The 15,768-nt window shown below is 40.1% G+C and overlaps 1 protein-coding gene across 1 annotated transcript in view; it reads left to right on the forward strand.

Moving 5' to 3' along the window:
• The window catches only part of ARHGAP39 (Rho GTPase activating protein 39), a 210,609-nt gene that overhangs the window by 167,942 nt on the left and 26,899 nt on the right, over positions 1-15,768 (forward strand). Inside the window, exons 6-7 of the mRNA XM_074558494.1 lie at positions 8,179-8,271; positions 13,341-13,414. Of these exons, the coding sequence (XP_074414595.1) occupies positions 8,179-8,271; positions 13,341-13,414 (167 nt within the window). The remainder of the gene's footprint in view (positions 1-8,178; positions 8,272-13,340; positions 13,415-15,768) is intronic.

The raw sequence follows: 15,768 nt of genomic DNA on the forward strand, positions 1-15,768 counted from the left end.
GGAGATCCAAGAGGAAATGAGCTTTGACACCTTTGGGTGAGGAACCCATCCAGAACATCTCCTGGAGGTGCATCTGGTCTGGGACCTTTCCCACCCTTTTCCTTCCCAGAATCCAGCAGGAACTGAGCTCTGACACCTTTGAGGGATCAGTGTCACCTCCACTCCTGGAACTTCTCCAATTCCCTGAAGTTCCTTCCAACCCAAACCATTCCATGATTCCATGTCCCAACCCATGGATTTGGTTCCTTTCCTCTTGGATGAATCTCCTGGTGGAAAGGTGGATGAGGAACCCATCCAGAACATTTCCTGGAGGTGCATCTGGGGCTGTGGGACCTTTCCCACCCTTCTCCTTCCCAGAATCCCACAGGAGATCCAAGAGGAAATGAGCTTTGACACCTTTGGATGAGGAACTCATCCAGAACATCTCCTGAAGGTTCATCTGCTGCTTTCGGGCCATTCCCACCCTTCTCCTTCTTGGAAATCCAACAGGAGATCCAACAGGAACTGAGCCCTGACACCTTTGGGGGATCAGTGTCACCTCCACTCCTGGAACTTCTCAAGTTCCTCCCAACCCAAACCACCCCATGATTCCATGGTTTCCACCATTCCCACCTCCAGATGTTTCCTCTCAAGTAGCTTTGGATCCAAACCATTCCATGATTCCATGTCCCGACCCAAGGATTTGGTTCCTTTCCTCTTGGAGGAATCTCCTGGTGGAAAGGTGGATGAGGAACCCATCCAGAACATCTTCTGGAGGTGCAACCATGGGGCCTTTCCCACCCTTCTCCTTCCCAGAATCCAACAGGAGATCCAAGAGGAAATGAGCTTTGACACCTTTGGATGAGGAACTCATCCAGAACATCTCCTGGAGGTTCATCTGCTGCTTTCGGGCCATTCCCACCCTTCTCCTTCCTGGAAATCCAACAGGAGATCCAAGAGCTTTGACACCTTTGGGGGATCAGTGTCACCTCCACTCCTGGAACTTCTCAAGTTCCTTCCAACCCAAACCATCCCATGATTCCATGGTTTCCATCATTCCCACCTCCAGATGTTCCTTCTTTGGATCCAAAATTCCAGGACTTCATGTTTTCCATCATTCCCACCTCCAGATGTTTCTTTTCCAGTAGCTCTGGATCCACAATTCCAGGATTCCATGGTTTCCATCATTAACATCTCCAGATGTTTCTTCTGGAGAAACTTTAGATCCAAAATTCCATGGTTTCCATTGTTCTCACCTCCAGATCTTTCTTCTCATGAAGCTTTAGATCCAAAATTCCAGGATTCCATGGTTTCCATCTCTCCCATCGCCAGATGTTTCCTCTGGAATAACTTTGGATCCAGAATTTCAGAATTCCATAGTTTCCATCATTAACATCTCCAGATGTTTCTTCTGGAGAAACTTTAGATCCAAAATTCCATGGTTTCCATCGTTCCCACCTCCAGATCTTTCTTCTCCAGTACCTTTGGATCCATGATTCCATTATTTCCCTCATTTCCACCTCCAGATGTTTCTTCTCATGAAGCTTTGGATCCAAAATTCCAGGATTCCATGGTTCCACCATCATTCCCACCTCCAGATGTTTCCTCTCAAGCATCTTTAGATCCAAAATTCCAGGATTCCATGGTTTCCATCATTCCCACCTCCAGATGTTCCTTCTTTGGATCCAAAATTCCAGGACTCCGTGGTTCCACCATCATTCCCACCTCCAGATGTTTCCTTTCCAGTAGCTTTGAACCTAAAATTCCAGCATTTCATGGTTCCACCATCATTCCCACCTCCAGATGTTTCTTCTGGAGAAACTTTAGATCCAAAATTCCATGGTTTCCATCGTTCTCACCTCCAGATGTTTCTTCTCATGAAGCTTTGGATCCAAAATTCCAGGATTCCATGGTTCCACCATCATTCCCACCTCCAGATGTTTCCTCTCAAGCATCTTTAGATCCAAAATTCCAGGATTCCATGGTTTCCATCATTTTCACCTCCAGATGTTTCTTCTCATGGAGCTCTGGATCCAAAATTCCAGGACTCCATGGTTTCCATCATTCCCACCTCCAGATGTTTCTTCTCATGAAGCTTTGGATCCAAAATTCCAGGATTCCATGGTTTCCATCATTCCCACCTCCAGATGTTTCCTCTCAAGCATCTTTAGATCCAAAATTCCAGGATTCCATGGTTTCCATCTCTGCCATCGCCAGATGTTTCCTCTGGAATAACTTTGGATCCAGAATTTCAGGATTCCATGGTTTCCATCATTCCCACCTCCAGATGTTTCTTCTCCAGTAGTTCTGGATCCACAATTCCAGGATTCCATGGTTTCCATCATTAACATCTCCAGATGTTTCTTCTGGAGAAACTTTAGATCCAAAATTCCATGGTTTCCATCGTTCTCACCTCCAGATGTTTCTTCTCATGAAGCTCTGGATCCAAAATTCCAAGACTCCATGGCTTCCATCATTCCCACCTCCAGATGTTTCTTCTCCAGTAGCTCTGGATCCACAATTCCAGGATTCCATGGTTTCCATCATTAACATCTCCAGATGTTTCTTCACCAGTAGCTTTAGATCCAAAATTCCATGGTTTCCGTCGTTCCCACTTACAGATCTTTCTTCTTTGGATCCAGAATTCCATGGTTTCCATCGTTCCCACCTCCAGATCTTTCTTCTCCAGTACCTTTGGATCCATGATTCCATCATTTCCCTCATTTCCACCTCCAGATGTTTCTTCTCATGAAGCTTTGGATCCAAAATTCCAGGATTCCATGGTTTCCATCGTTCTCACCTCCAGATGTTTCTTCTCAAGTAGCTCTGGATCCAAAATTCCAGGACTCCATGGTTTCCATCATTCCCACCTCCAGATGTTTCTTCTCCAGTAGCTCTGGATCCACAATTCCAGGATTCCATGGTTTCCATCATTAACATCTCCAGATGTTTCTTCTGGAGAAACTTTAGATCCAAAATTCCATGGTTTCCATCGTTCCCACCTCCAGATCTTTCTTCTCCAGTACCTTTGGATCCATGATTCCATTATTTCCCTCATTTCCACCTCCAGATGTTTCTTCTCATGAAGCTTTGGATCCAAAATTCCAGGATTCCATGGTTCCACCATCATTCCCACCTCCAGATGTTTCCTCTCAAGCATCTTTAGATCCAAAATTCCAGGATTCCATGGTTTCCATCATTCCCACCTCCAGATGTTCCTTCTTTGGATCCAAAATTCCAGGACTCCGTGGTTCCACCATCATTACTACCTCCAGATGTTTCCTCTCCAGTAGCTTTGGATCCAAAATTCCATGATCCCAAGGTTCCACCATCATTCCCACCTCCAGATGTTTCTTCTGGAGAAACTTTAGATCCAAAATTCCATGGTTTCCATCGTTCTCACCTCCAGATGTTTCTTCTCAAGTAGCTCTGGATCCAAAATTCCAGGACTCCATGGTTTCCATCATTCCAACCTCCAGATGTTTCTTCTCCAGTAGCTCTGGATCCACAATTCCAGGATTCCATGGTTTCCATCATTAACATCTCCAGATGTTTCTTCTGGAGAAACTTTAGATCCAAAATTCCATGGTTTCCATCGTTCTCACCTCCAGATGTTTCTTCTCAAGTAGCTCTGGATCCAAAATTCCAGGACTCCATGGTTTCCATCGTTCCCACCTCCAGATCTTTCTTCTCCAGTACCTTTGGATCCATGATTCCATTATTTCCCTCATTTCCACCTCCAGATGTTTCTTCTCATGAAGCTTTGGATCCAAAATTCCAGGATTCCATGGTTCCACCATCATTCCCACCTCCAGGTGTTTCCTCTCAAGCATCTTTAGATCCAAAATTCCAGGATTCCATGGTTTCCATCATTTTCACCTTCAGATGTTTCTTCTCAAGTAGCTTTGGATCCCAAATTTGACAGAAATTTGAGATATTTAGGAACTTCAGGAGATCCCATCCAACCTTGGGATTGGTTGTCCCAAACCCTTCACCCTCTGGAGGTCCCCATGAGTCGATGTCACCTCCTGGTGGGTCATGGATGAGGTGGGATTGGGGATCCTGGAGGATTTTGGGATTTTGGATCCCAAATTTCTCCTGGGGTTCCGAGGTCTCCTGGAGGAACATCCATGGGGGACACCAGGAGCTGGTCCCACCCCAGGTGGACACAGAGGGTGGAGAAGACCCCGATTTTGGATCCCAAATTTCTCCAGGGGTTCCGAGGTCCCCTTCAGCTCCTGGAGGAACATCCATGGGGGGACACCAGGAGCTGGTCCCACCCCAGGTGGCCACAGAAGGTGGAGAAGACCCCGATTTTGGATCCCAAATTTCTCCTGGGGTTCCGAGGTCTCCTTCAGCTCCTGGAGGAACATCCATGGGGGGACACCAGGAGCTGGTCCCACCCCAGGTGGACACAGAGGGTGGAGAAGACCCCGATTTTGGATCCCAAATATCTCCAGGGGTTCCTTCAGCTCCTGGAGGAACATCCATGGGGGGACACCAGGAGCTGATCCCACCCCAGGTGGCCACAGAGGGTGGAGAAGACCCCGATTTTGGATCCCAAATTTCTCCTGGGGTTCCGAGGTCTCCTTGAGCTCCTGGAGGAACATCCATGGGGGACACCAGGAGCTGATCCCACCCCAGGTGGCCACAGAGGGTGGAGAAGACCCCGATTTTGGATCCCAAATTTCTTCAGGGGTTCCTTCAGCTCCTGGAGGAACATCCATGGGGGGACACCAGGAGCTGATCCCACCCCAGGTGGCCACAGAGGGTGGAGAAGACCCCGATTTTGGATCCCAAATTTCTCCTGGGGTTCCGAGGTCTCCTTGAGGAACATCCATGGGGGGACACCAGGAGCTGATCCCACCCCAGGTGGACACAGAGGGTGGAGAAGACCCCGTGGGACATCCTGGGAATGTCGGGATGGGTCAGGGTTGGTCCCACCAGAGGTGCCAAAGTCATTTCCCGCCAAAGTCAAAGCTCCGCCCCCAATTCCCCTCAGCCAATCAGATTTCGTTGTCTTTGTGTGGATTGGTTTCGTTGTCTTTGTGTTGATTTGTTGGAATTTGCATTTTGAGTCCATCTCATTTGGTTAAATTTGCATATTCATTGCCATTTTAATTGTGGTTTTATCTTTAATTTTATTTTAATTTTTTTCTTTTATTTTCAGGTTTAATGATAATTTCGTTTTAATTTAATTTTAATTTTAATTTTATTTTAAATTTTAATTTAAATTTTATTTTAATTTTAATTTTAATTTTAGCTTTATTTTAAATTTAAATTTCATTCTAATTTTAATTCTAATTCTAATTAGAATTTTAATTTATTTTCTTTAACTTCATTTTTACTTCTTATTCTATTCTTAATTTATATTTTCATTTATATCTTATTTATTTTATTTAATTTTCTTACTTTATTTTCCATTTTATTTCCATGGTATTATTAATTTATATCTTTATTTCCTCTTAATTATTAATTTTCTTCTTAATTTTCTTTATTATTTTTTTATATCTGTTTTATTTTTTTTTCATTTTATATTCCTTTTCAGTAAACTTTGACACTTTTCCTAATTTTTTAATCTTTGCTTATTAAATTTTAACTTATTTTATTTTTAATTTTTTAAATTTATTTTTTTTATGGATTTTTTTATTTTTCTGTTTTCATTTTATTTTAATTTTGTGTTTTTATTTTCATTACCATTTTCATGTCAATGTTTTTTCATTTCCTTTCAATTTTTATTTCCATTTTATTTGTTCATTTTCCTTTCAGTTTTTCCTTTAATTAATTTTCTATTTTTATTTTTATTTAATATTTATTTCTTTTTTTTTACTTTCAATGTTCCTTCGATTCTTCCTTTAACTTTATTTAATTTTATTTTTTTACTTAAATTTAATTTTATTTTTTGATGTTGTAACTTCGGTTTGAACTTCAATTGTTAATTTTAATTAATTTCCTTTTTTATTGTATTTTGGTTTTAGATTTTAATTTCGTTTTAATGTCATTTCAAATGTTCTTTTTGTTTTATTTAGAATTTAATTTCAAGTTTTGTTTTCTTTTCAATATTCATTTCATTTCAGGTTTTAAATTTTAATTTCAATTTCATTTATTTCAATGTTTTCTACATTAATTTCAAATGTAATTTTACATTTAAATGTTTCTTTAATTTCAATTTAATTGGATTTTAAAATTTTTTCTTTTATTTCTATTTGAATCTTAATTTATTTTATCTTTTTTATTGTAATTGTAATTTTAAATTTAATTTAATTTTTTGTTTTAATTTCAATTTTAAATGAATGTTTTCATTTTAATAATAGTTTTCATTTTAATTTTGATTTTCACTTCAATTATAATTTTTAATTTCTTGAATTTTTGTTCTCATTTCAGTTTTAACTTAATGTTTTTGGGTTTTATTGAAATTTAATTTCTTTACTTTCAATTTATTTTTTAATTAAAATTTTAATTTCATTTTTAATTTAAATTTAATTTTTAATTTTAATTTTTAAAATTTTATTTTCAATTTAATTTTAATTAAAGTTTCAATTTTAATTTAATGTTTTTAAGTTTAATATCATTTTTAATTTTAATTTCAATTTAATTTTTATTTTAATTTCAATTTTAATTTTAATTGTTTTTTTAATTTTAATTTCAATTTCAATTCCGATTTTAGTTTTAATTTTAAGTTTCAATTTTAATTTAATTTTTTAATTTTAATTACAATTTAAATTTCAATTTTAATATTAATTTTATTTTATTTTTAATTTCAATTTCATTTTTTAATTTTAATTTTAATTTAATTTATTAATTTTATTTTAAATTTTAATTTAGTTTTATTTTAACTTTTTAAATTTAAATTTCAATATTAATTTTAACTGAGGTTTTAATTTAAATTTTAATTTAGTTTTATTATTTTAATTTAAATTTTATTTTCATTTTTTAATTTAACTTTTGAAAATTTAATTTTAATTTCCATTTAATTTTTTAAATTTTCATTTTTATTTTAAGTTTTAATTTAAATTTTATCTTAATTTTATTCTTTTTAATTTAATTTTTAATTTCGTTGTTAATTCAACTTTTTAAATTTTAATTTTAATTTCAATTTAATTTTTTAAATTTCAGGTTTTAAATTTTAATTTAAATTTTACTTTAATTTCATTAACTTTAATTTAAATTTTAATTTCGTTTTTAATGTAACATTTTAAATTTTAATTTTAATTTCCATTTAATTTTTTAAATTTTAGTTTTTAAGTTTTAATTTAAATTTTACTTTAATTTTATTAACTTTAATTGAAATTTTAATTTAGTTTTTAACGTAACTTTTTAAATTTAAATTTTAATTTCAATTTAATTTTTTAAATTTTAGGGTTTTTTAATTTAAACTTTAATTTTATTAACTTTAATTTAAATTTTAATTTAGTTGTTAATTCAACTTTTTAAATTTTAACTTTAATTTCAATTTAATTTTTTAAATTTTAGTTTTTAAGTTTTAATTGAAATTTTACTTTAATTTTATTATTTTTAATTTAATTTTTAATTTAGTTTTTAATTCAACTTTTTAAATTTTAATTTTACATTCAATTTAACTTTTTAAATTTTACGGTTTTTTTAATTTAAATTTTAATTTTATTCACTTTAATTTAAATTTTAATTTTGTTTTTAATGTAACTTTTAAAATTTTAATTTCAATTTAATTTTTAAAATTTTGGGTTTTAAGTTTTAATTTAAATTTTAATTTATTTTTATTAATTTTAATTTAAATTTTAATTTAGTTTTTAATGTAACTTTTTACATTTTAATTTCAATTTAATTTTTTAAATTTCAGGTTTTAAGTTTTAATCTAAATTTTAATTTCATTTGATTAATTTCAACTTAAATTTTAATTTCGTTTTTAATCTAACATTTTAAATTTTAACTTTAATTTTAATTTCATTTTTCATTTAACTTTTTTAATTTTAATTTTAATTTTAATTTCCATTTAATTTTATTAATTTTGATTTTAATTTAAATTTTAATTTCCATTTAATTTTATTAATTTTAATTTTAATTTCCATCTAATTTTATTAATTTTAATTTCTATTTAATTTTATTAATTTTAATTTTAATTTCCATTTAATTTTTTAAATTTTAATTGAATTTTGGTTGCAATTTCCATTTCTGTTTCCATCTCCATTTCCATCCCCGCCCCCCCCGGATCCCCCCCAGTCTCGCGGCACCTGCGGCTCCTCCTGGCCAGGACCAATCAGAAGAAACCCAAATTGCGCAAGAAGCCCAAGGCCCAGAGCCCGGAGAGCCCGGGTAGGGACACGCAGTTCCCACTCTGCCCCGGGGAGTTCATTAATTAGTTAATTAATCGGGGAAATTAATAGGGGCAGCAGAGACTTGGTGTCGTTTATTTAGTAGTAGTATTAGTATTAGTGCTGGTGTTAGTATTAGTGGCATTGGTATTGGTATTGGTATTGCTATTGCTATTGCTATTGCTATTGGTATTGGTATTACATTAATTACGGTAATTAATACCGGTCAGGTAGACTTGGTGTCGTTTATTTATTAATATTAATACTAACATTATTAGTATTAGTGCTGGTATTAATATTAGTGGCATTGGTATTGGTATCGTATTAATTGGGGTAATTAATAATGGTCAGGTAGACTTGGTGTCGTTTATTTAATAATATTATTAGTATTAGTGCTGGTGGTATTGGTATTGGTATTGCATTAATTGGGGTAATTAACAATGGTCACGTAGACTTGGTGTTGTATATTTATCAATATTATTAGTATTAGTATTAATGTTAGCGTTAGTAGTATTGGTATTGGTATTGGTATTGCATTAATTGGGGTAATTAATAACAGTCAGGTAGACTTGGTGTCGTTTATTTATTAATATTGATATAAATATTATTAGTATTAGTATTAATGTTAGCGTTAGTAATATTGGCATTGGTATTGGTATTGCATTAATTGGGGTAATTAATAACAGTCAGGTAGACTTGGTGTCACTTATTTAATAACATTAATATTATTAGTATTAATGTTAGCATTAGTAGTATTAGCATTGGTATTGGCATTGGTATTACAATAATTGCAGTAATTAATAACGGTCAGGTAGACTTGGTGTTGTTTATTTAATAGTATTATTATTATTAGTGCTGGTATTAATATTAGTGGCATTGGTATTGGTATTGCACTAATTGGGGTAATTAATAACGGTCAGGTAGACTTGGTGTTGTTTATTTATTAATATCAATATTATTAGTATTAATATTAGCGTTAGCAGTATTAGCATTGGTATTGGTATTGCATTAATTGCGGAAATTAATAACGGTCAGGAAGACTTGGTGTCGTTTATTTATTAATATTATTAGTATTAATGTTAGCATTAGTAGTATTGGAATTGGTATTGGTATTGCATTAACTGGGGTAATTAATAATGGTCAGGTAGACTTGGTGTAGTTTATTTATTAATGTTAATATTTTTAATAATAGTATTAATATTCACGTTAGTAGTATTAGCATTGGTATTGGTATTGGCATTGCATTAATTGGGGTAATTAATAACAGGTAGACTTGGTGTTTCTTATTTAATAATATTAATATTATTAGAATTAATATTAGCGCTAGCAGTATTAGCATTGGTATTGGTATTGCATTAACTGGGGTAATTAATAATGGTCAGGTAGACTTGGTGTCGTTTATTTAATAATATTAATATTATTAGTATTAGTGTTGGTATTGGTATTAATATTAGTGTTAGCAGTATTAGCATTAGTATTGGTATTGGTATAGTATTGGTATTAGTATTGCATTAATTGGGGTAATTAATAACAGTCAGGTAGACTTGGTGTCATTTATTAAATAATAATAATATTATTAATATTATTAGTAATCATGTTGATATTATTAATAGTGTATTATTAGTGATGGTTTTAGTATTAATATTATTATGTTAATTGGGGTAATTAATTGGGGTGAGGTCCAGTCAGTGTAATTTATGTAATAATATTATTATTGTTATTAGTAGTATTGATATTATTAGTATTGGTAGTATTCTTAGTATTAGCAGCAAAGTTAATATTGGTATTAATATTAATATTATTGCATTAATTGGGGTAATTAATAGGGATCAGATAGACTTGGTGTCATTTAGGTAATAGTATTAGTGCTGGTATTAGTAGTATTAATGTTGGTATTAATATTAGCGTTAGTATTATTAGCATTGGTATTATTATTAATATTAATATTGCATTAATTGGGGTAACTAATCGAGGTCAGATAGAGTTGGTGGCATTTATGTAATATTAATAATATTATTAATATTATTTGTATAAGTAGCGGTAGTGTTGCTATTAATAGCAGTATTAGTGATAATATTATTATGGCATTAATTGGGGTAATTAATAGGGGTCAGATAGACTTGGTGGCATTTACTTAATAATAATAATAATAATAATAATAATATTAATGAAATTATTAGTGTATATTAGTATTAGTAATCTTTGCAGTAGTAGTAGTAGTATTAGTATATTAATTGGGGTAATTAATAGGGGTCAGATAGAGTTGGTGGCATTTACTTAATAATAATTGGTAATTAATTAATTATTATTTATTAATTTATAAAATTAATTAATAATTGATCAATCCCCTTGGGCTCTCTGAGGGCCTGGGGGGGGTTTGGGGTCCCTCAAACCCACCTGGATCCACCAGGAGGAACCAGAAGGAACCTCCAGGGGGGGCCTGGGCAGCTCCTGCTGGGGCCGGGCCTTCAGGAACCGCGGCCGGGTCCCACCAAAATCCCACCAGGTCCCACCAGGTCCCACCAAAATCCCACCAGGTCCCACCAGGTCCCACCAAAATCCCACCAGGCCCCACCAGGTCCCACCAAAATCCCACCAGGTCCCACCAAAATCCCACCAGGTCCCACCAGGTCCCACCAAAATCCCACCAGGTCCCATCAAACCCCATCAAACCCCATCAGATCCCACCAGGCCCCACCAGGTCCCACCAGGTCCCACCAGGTTCTATCAAACCCCACCAGATCCCACCGGGTCCCAGCAGGTCCCACCGGGTCCCATCAAACCCCATCAGATCCCACCAAAACCCCATCAGATCCCACCGGGTCCCACCAGGTCCCATCAAACCCCATCAAAATCCCACCAGGTCCCACCAAAATCCCACCAGGTCCCATCAGATGCCACCAGATCCCCTGAAATCCCACCAAAATCCCACCAGGTCTCACCAAAATCCCACCAGATTCCATCAGATTCCCACCAGATCCCACCAGGTCCCACCAAATCCCACCAGGTCCCACCAAAATCCCACCAGGTTCCATTAAATCCCACCAGGTCCCACCAAACCCCATCAGACCCCACCAAGTCCCACCAAACCCCATGAAATCCCACCAGGTCCCACCAGCTCCACCCTCGGGAGGTCCTCCATTCATCTTCTCCTGGGCTCCATCCCAAAGCCCAGCCCGGTCTCCTGGCCAGGGTTTGGGCCAGATGTTCCTCAGAGGTTCCTTCCCACCCCAACCATTCCGTGATTCCATCAGAGGAGTCCATGGTGTGAGATCACCAGGTGGAGATGTCCAGAAGGTCCCACCAGGTCCCCGGGGTTTCTCCTGGAATGGTCCAGAAGGTTCCACCAAGTCCCACCAAGGGTTGGTCCAGGAGGTCCCACCAGGTTCTCAGGGCTGTTGGGATTTTCCAGAAGGTCCCACCAGGTCCCCAGAGCTTCTCCTGGGATGGTCCAGAAGGTCCCACCAGGTCCCCAAGGCTCTGGGATGGTCCAGGAGGTCCCACCAGGTCCCACCAAGGGTTGGTCCAGAAGGTCCCACCAGATCCCCAAGGCTCTGGGATGCTCCAGAAGGTCCCACCAGGTCCCCCGAGCTTCTCCTGGGATGGTCCAGAGGGTCCCACCAAGTCCCACCAAGGGTTGGTCCAGGAGGTCCCACCAGGTTCTCAGGGCTGTTGGGATTTTCCAGAAGGTCCCACCAGGTCTCCAGGGTTGTTGGGATGGTCCAGGAGCCCCCTTTAGGTCCCCAGAGTTTCTCCTGGGATGGTCCAGAAGGTCCCATCAGGTCCCCAGAGTTTCTCCTGGGATGGTCCAGAAGGTCCCATCAGGTCCCCAGGGTTTCTCCTGGGATGCTCCAGAAGGTCCCACCAGGTCCCCAGAGCTTCTCCTGGGATGGTCCAGAAAGTCCCATCAGTCCCCAGGGTTTCTCCTGGAATGGTCCAGAGGGTCCCAAGACTCTGGGAATGATCCAGAAGGTCCCACCAGGTCCCTGGGGTTTTGGGGATGGTTCAGATGGTTCCACCAGGTCTCCAAGGCTCTGGGATGGTCTAGAAGGTCCCACCAGGTCCCCAGGGTTTCTCCTGGAATGGTCCAGAGGGTTCCACCAAGTCCCACCAAGGGTTGGTCCAGAAGGTCCCACCAGGTTCTCAGGGCTGTTGGGATTTTCCAGAAGGTTCCACCAGGTCCCCCAAGCTTCTCCTGGAATGGTCCAGAAGGTCCCACCAGGTCCCCAAGGCTCTGGGATGGTCCAGAAGGTCCCACCAGGTCCCCAGAACTTCTCCTGGGATGGTCCAGAAAGCCCCATCAGGTCCCCAGGGTTTCTCCTGGAATGGTCCAGAAGGTCCCACCAAGTCCCAGAGTTTCTTCTAAGGTTGTCCAGAAGGTCCCACCAGGTCCCCAGGGTTTCTCCTGGAATGGTCCAGAAGGTTCCACCAAGTCCCACCAAGGGTTGGTCCAGAAGGTCCCACCAGGTCCCCTGAGCTTCTCCTGGGATGGTTCAGAAGGTCCCACCAGGTCTCCAAGGCTCTGGGATGGTCCAGAAGGTCCCACCGGGTCCCCAAGGCTCTGGGATGGTCCAGAAGGTCCCACCAGGTCTCCAGGGTTGGTGGGATTTTCCAGAAGGTCCTCTCAGGTCTCCAGGGTTGGTGGGATCGGTGCCATCTCCTCACTGGAGAACATCAGGAACAGGAGGTGGGGTGAGAAGATGGGAGTGGTGGGACCTGGAGAAGACAGAGGGGGTGGGAGCGGTGACCGTGGCAGTGGTGGCCTCCAAAAGCCACCTGAGATGGAGCCTCCAAAAGCCACCCGAGATGGAGCCTCCAAAAGCCACCCGAGATGGAGCCACCACGGAGCTCCAGAGCTCCACCTCGGGTGGTTCCTCCAAGGTTCTTGAGAGGTTTGAGGAGGACACAGGATGGGGATGGAGAAGGACCATGGGGAGGGGACAGGGGGAGCTCCTTAAGGTCCTGGAGGTGACATCCCACCGGCCTGGAGGTGACATCCCACCGGCCTGGAGGTGACATCCCACCGGTCTGGAGGTGACATCCCACCACCCACCGTGTCTTCTCCTGCAGGGGTGGCCATCAGCACCTACGCCAAGTACTGCTACAACAAACTGCAGAAGGCGGCGCTGACCGGGGCCAAGAAGGTACCGGGACCTGGGGTGGCCTTGGCCAGGGGGGGACAACCCGGGGACAACCCGGGGACAAGGAGGGGACAGGGAGGTCACCTCCCACCGGGGCCATCCTGGAGCTCCTGGGGTTGGGAAGGGTTGGAGGAGGAGGGAGGGAGGTGGGATGGGTGGTGGTGGTGGTGAGGAGAAGTTGAGGAGAACTTAAGGAGAACTTGTGGGGAACTTGAGGAGAACTTGAGGAGAACTTGAGGAGAACTTGAGAAGAACTTGAGGAGAATTTGAGGAGAACTTGAGGAGAACTCGTGGAGAACTTGTGGGGAACTTGAGGAGAACTTGAGGAGAACTTGTGGAGAACTTGAGGAGAACTTGTGGAGAACTTGAGGAGAACTTGAGGAGAACTTGTGGGGAACTTGAGGAGAACATGTGGAGAACCTGAGGAGAACTTGTGGAGAACTTGAGGAGAACTTGTGGAGAACTTGAGGAGAACTTGAGGAGAACTTGAGGAGAACTTGGGGAGAACTTGAGGAGAACTTGAGGAGAACTTGTGGGGAACTTGAGGAGAACTTGTGAGGAACTTGAGGAGAACTTGAGAACTTGAGGAGAACTTGTGGAGAACTTGAGGAGAACTTGTGGGGAACTTGAGGAGAACTTGAGGAGAACTTGTGGAGAACTTGTGGAGAACTTGAGGAGAACTTGAGGAGAACTTGTGGAGAACTTGTGGGGAACTTGAGGAGAACTTGAGGAGAACTTGAGGGGAACTCGTGGAGAACTTGAGGAGAACTTGAGGAGAACTTGAGGAGAACTTGTGGAGAACTTGAGGAGAACTTGTGGGGAACTTGAGGAGAACTTGAGGAGAACTTGTGGAGAACTTGAGGAGAACTTGAGGAGAACTTGAGGAGAACTTTTGAGGAACTTGAGGGGAACTTGTGGAGAACTTGTGGGGAACTTGAGGAGAACTTGAGGAGACCTTGAGGAGAACTTGAGGAGAACTTTTGAGGAACTTGAGGGGAACTTGTGGAGAACTTGTGGGGAACTTGAGGAGAACTTGAGGAGACCTTGAGGAGAACTTGAGGAGAACTTGTGGAGAACTCATGGAGAACTCATGGAGAACTTGTGGAGAACTCATGGAGAACTCATGGAGAACTTGAGGAGAACTTGAGGAGAACTTGAGGAGAACTTGAGGAGAACTTGTGGAGAACTTGAGGAGAACTTGAGGAGAGAACTTGAGGAGAACTTGTGGAGAACTTGAGAACTTGAGGAGAACTTGTGGAGAACTTGTGGAGAACTTGAGGAGAACTTGTGGAGAACTTGTGGGGAACTTGTGGAGAACTTGTGGGGAACTTGTGGAGAACTTGTGGAGAACTTGAGGAGAACTTGAGGGGAACTTGTGGAGAACTTGTGGAGAACTTGAGGAGAACTTGAGGAGAACTTGAGGAGAACCTGAGGGGAACTTGTGGAGAACTTGAGGAGAACTTGAGAACTTGAGGAGAACTTGAGGAGAACTTGAGGAGAACTTGAGGAGAACTTGAGAACTTGAGGAGAACTTGAGGAGAACTTGAGGAGAACTTGAGAACTTGTGGAGAACTTGAGGAGAACTTGAGGAGAACTTGAGGAGAACTTGTGGAGAACTTGTGGAGAACTTGTGGGGAACTTCTGGAGAACTTGTGGGGAACTTGAGGAGAACTTGTGGAGAACTTGAGGAGAACTTGTGGAGAACTTGAGGAGAACTTGAGGAGAACTTGAGGAGAACTTGAGGAGAACTTGTGGGGAACTCGTGGGGAACTTGTGGGGAACTACTGGAGAACTTCTGGAGACCTGGAGATGTCTTGGAGAGCATCTAAGGAACTTCTGGGAAGCTTCTGGAACATTTCTGGAGAACTTCTGGAGACCTGGAGGTCTTCGGGAGAACATCTAAGGAACTCCTGGAGAACTTCTGGGAACCTTCTGGAGAACTTCTGGAGAACTTGTGGGGAACTTCTGGGGAACTTCTGGAAAACTTATGGGGATCTTCTGAGGAACTTCTGGGAACCTTCTGGAACATTTCTGGAGAACTTCTGGGGAACTTCTGGAGAACTTCTGGAGACCTGGAGGTCTTCTGGAGAGCATCTAAGGAACTTCTGGAGAACTTCTGGGAACCTTCTGGAAACCCTGAAAGAATCTTCTGGGCACCTCTCAAAACCCATCTGGGGATCTTCTGAGAACTTCTGAGAACTCCCTGGAGACTTCTGGAGAACTTTTGGAGAGTTTCTGAGAACCTCGTGAAGATCTTCAAGGGACTTCAGGGAATGTTCTGGAAACTTCTTAAGGACCTTCAGAAGATGTTCCAGAGACCATCAGGAGATCTTCAGGAGACCCCCTGAGAACCTGGC

The sequence above is a fragment of the Zonotrichia albicollis genome, chromosome 1 (assembly GCF_047830755.1).
Source record: "Zonotrichia albicollis isolate bZonAlb1 chromosome 1, bZonAlb1.hap1, whole genome shotgun sequence".
Taxonomy (NCBI): Eukaryota; Metazoa; Chordata; class Aves; order Passeriformes; family Passerellidae; genus Zonotrichia; species Zonotrichia albicollis.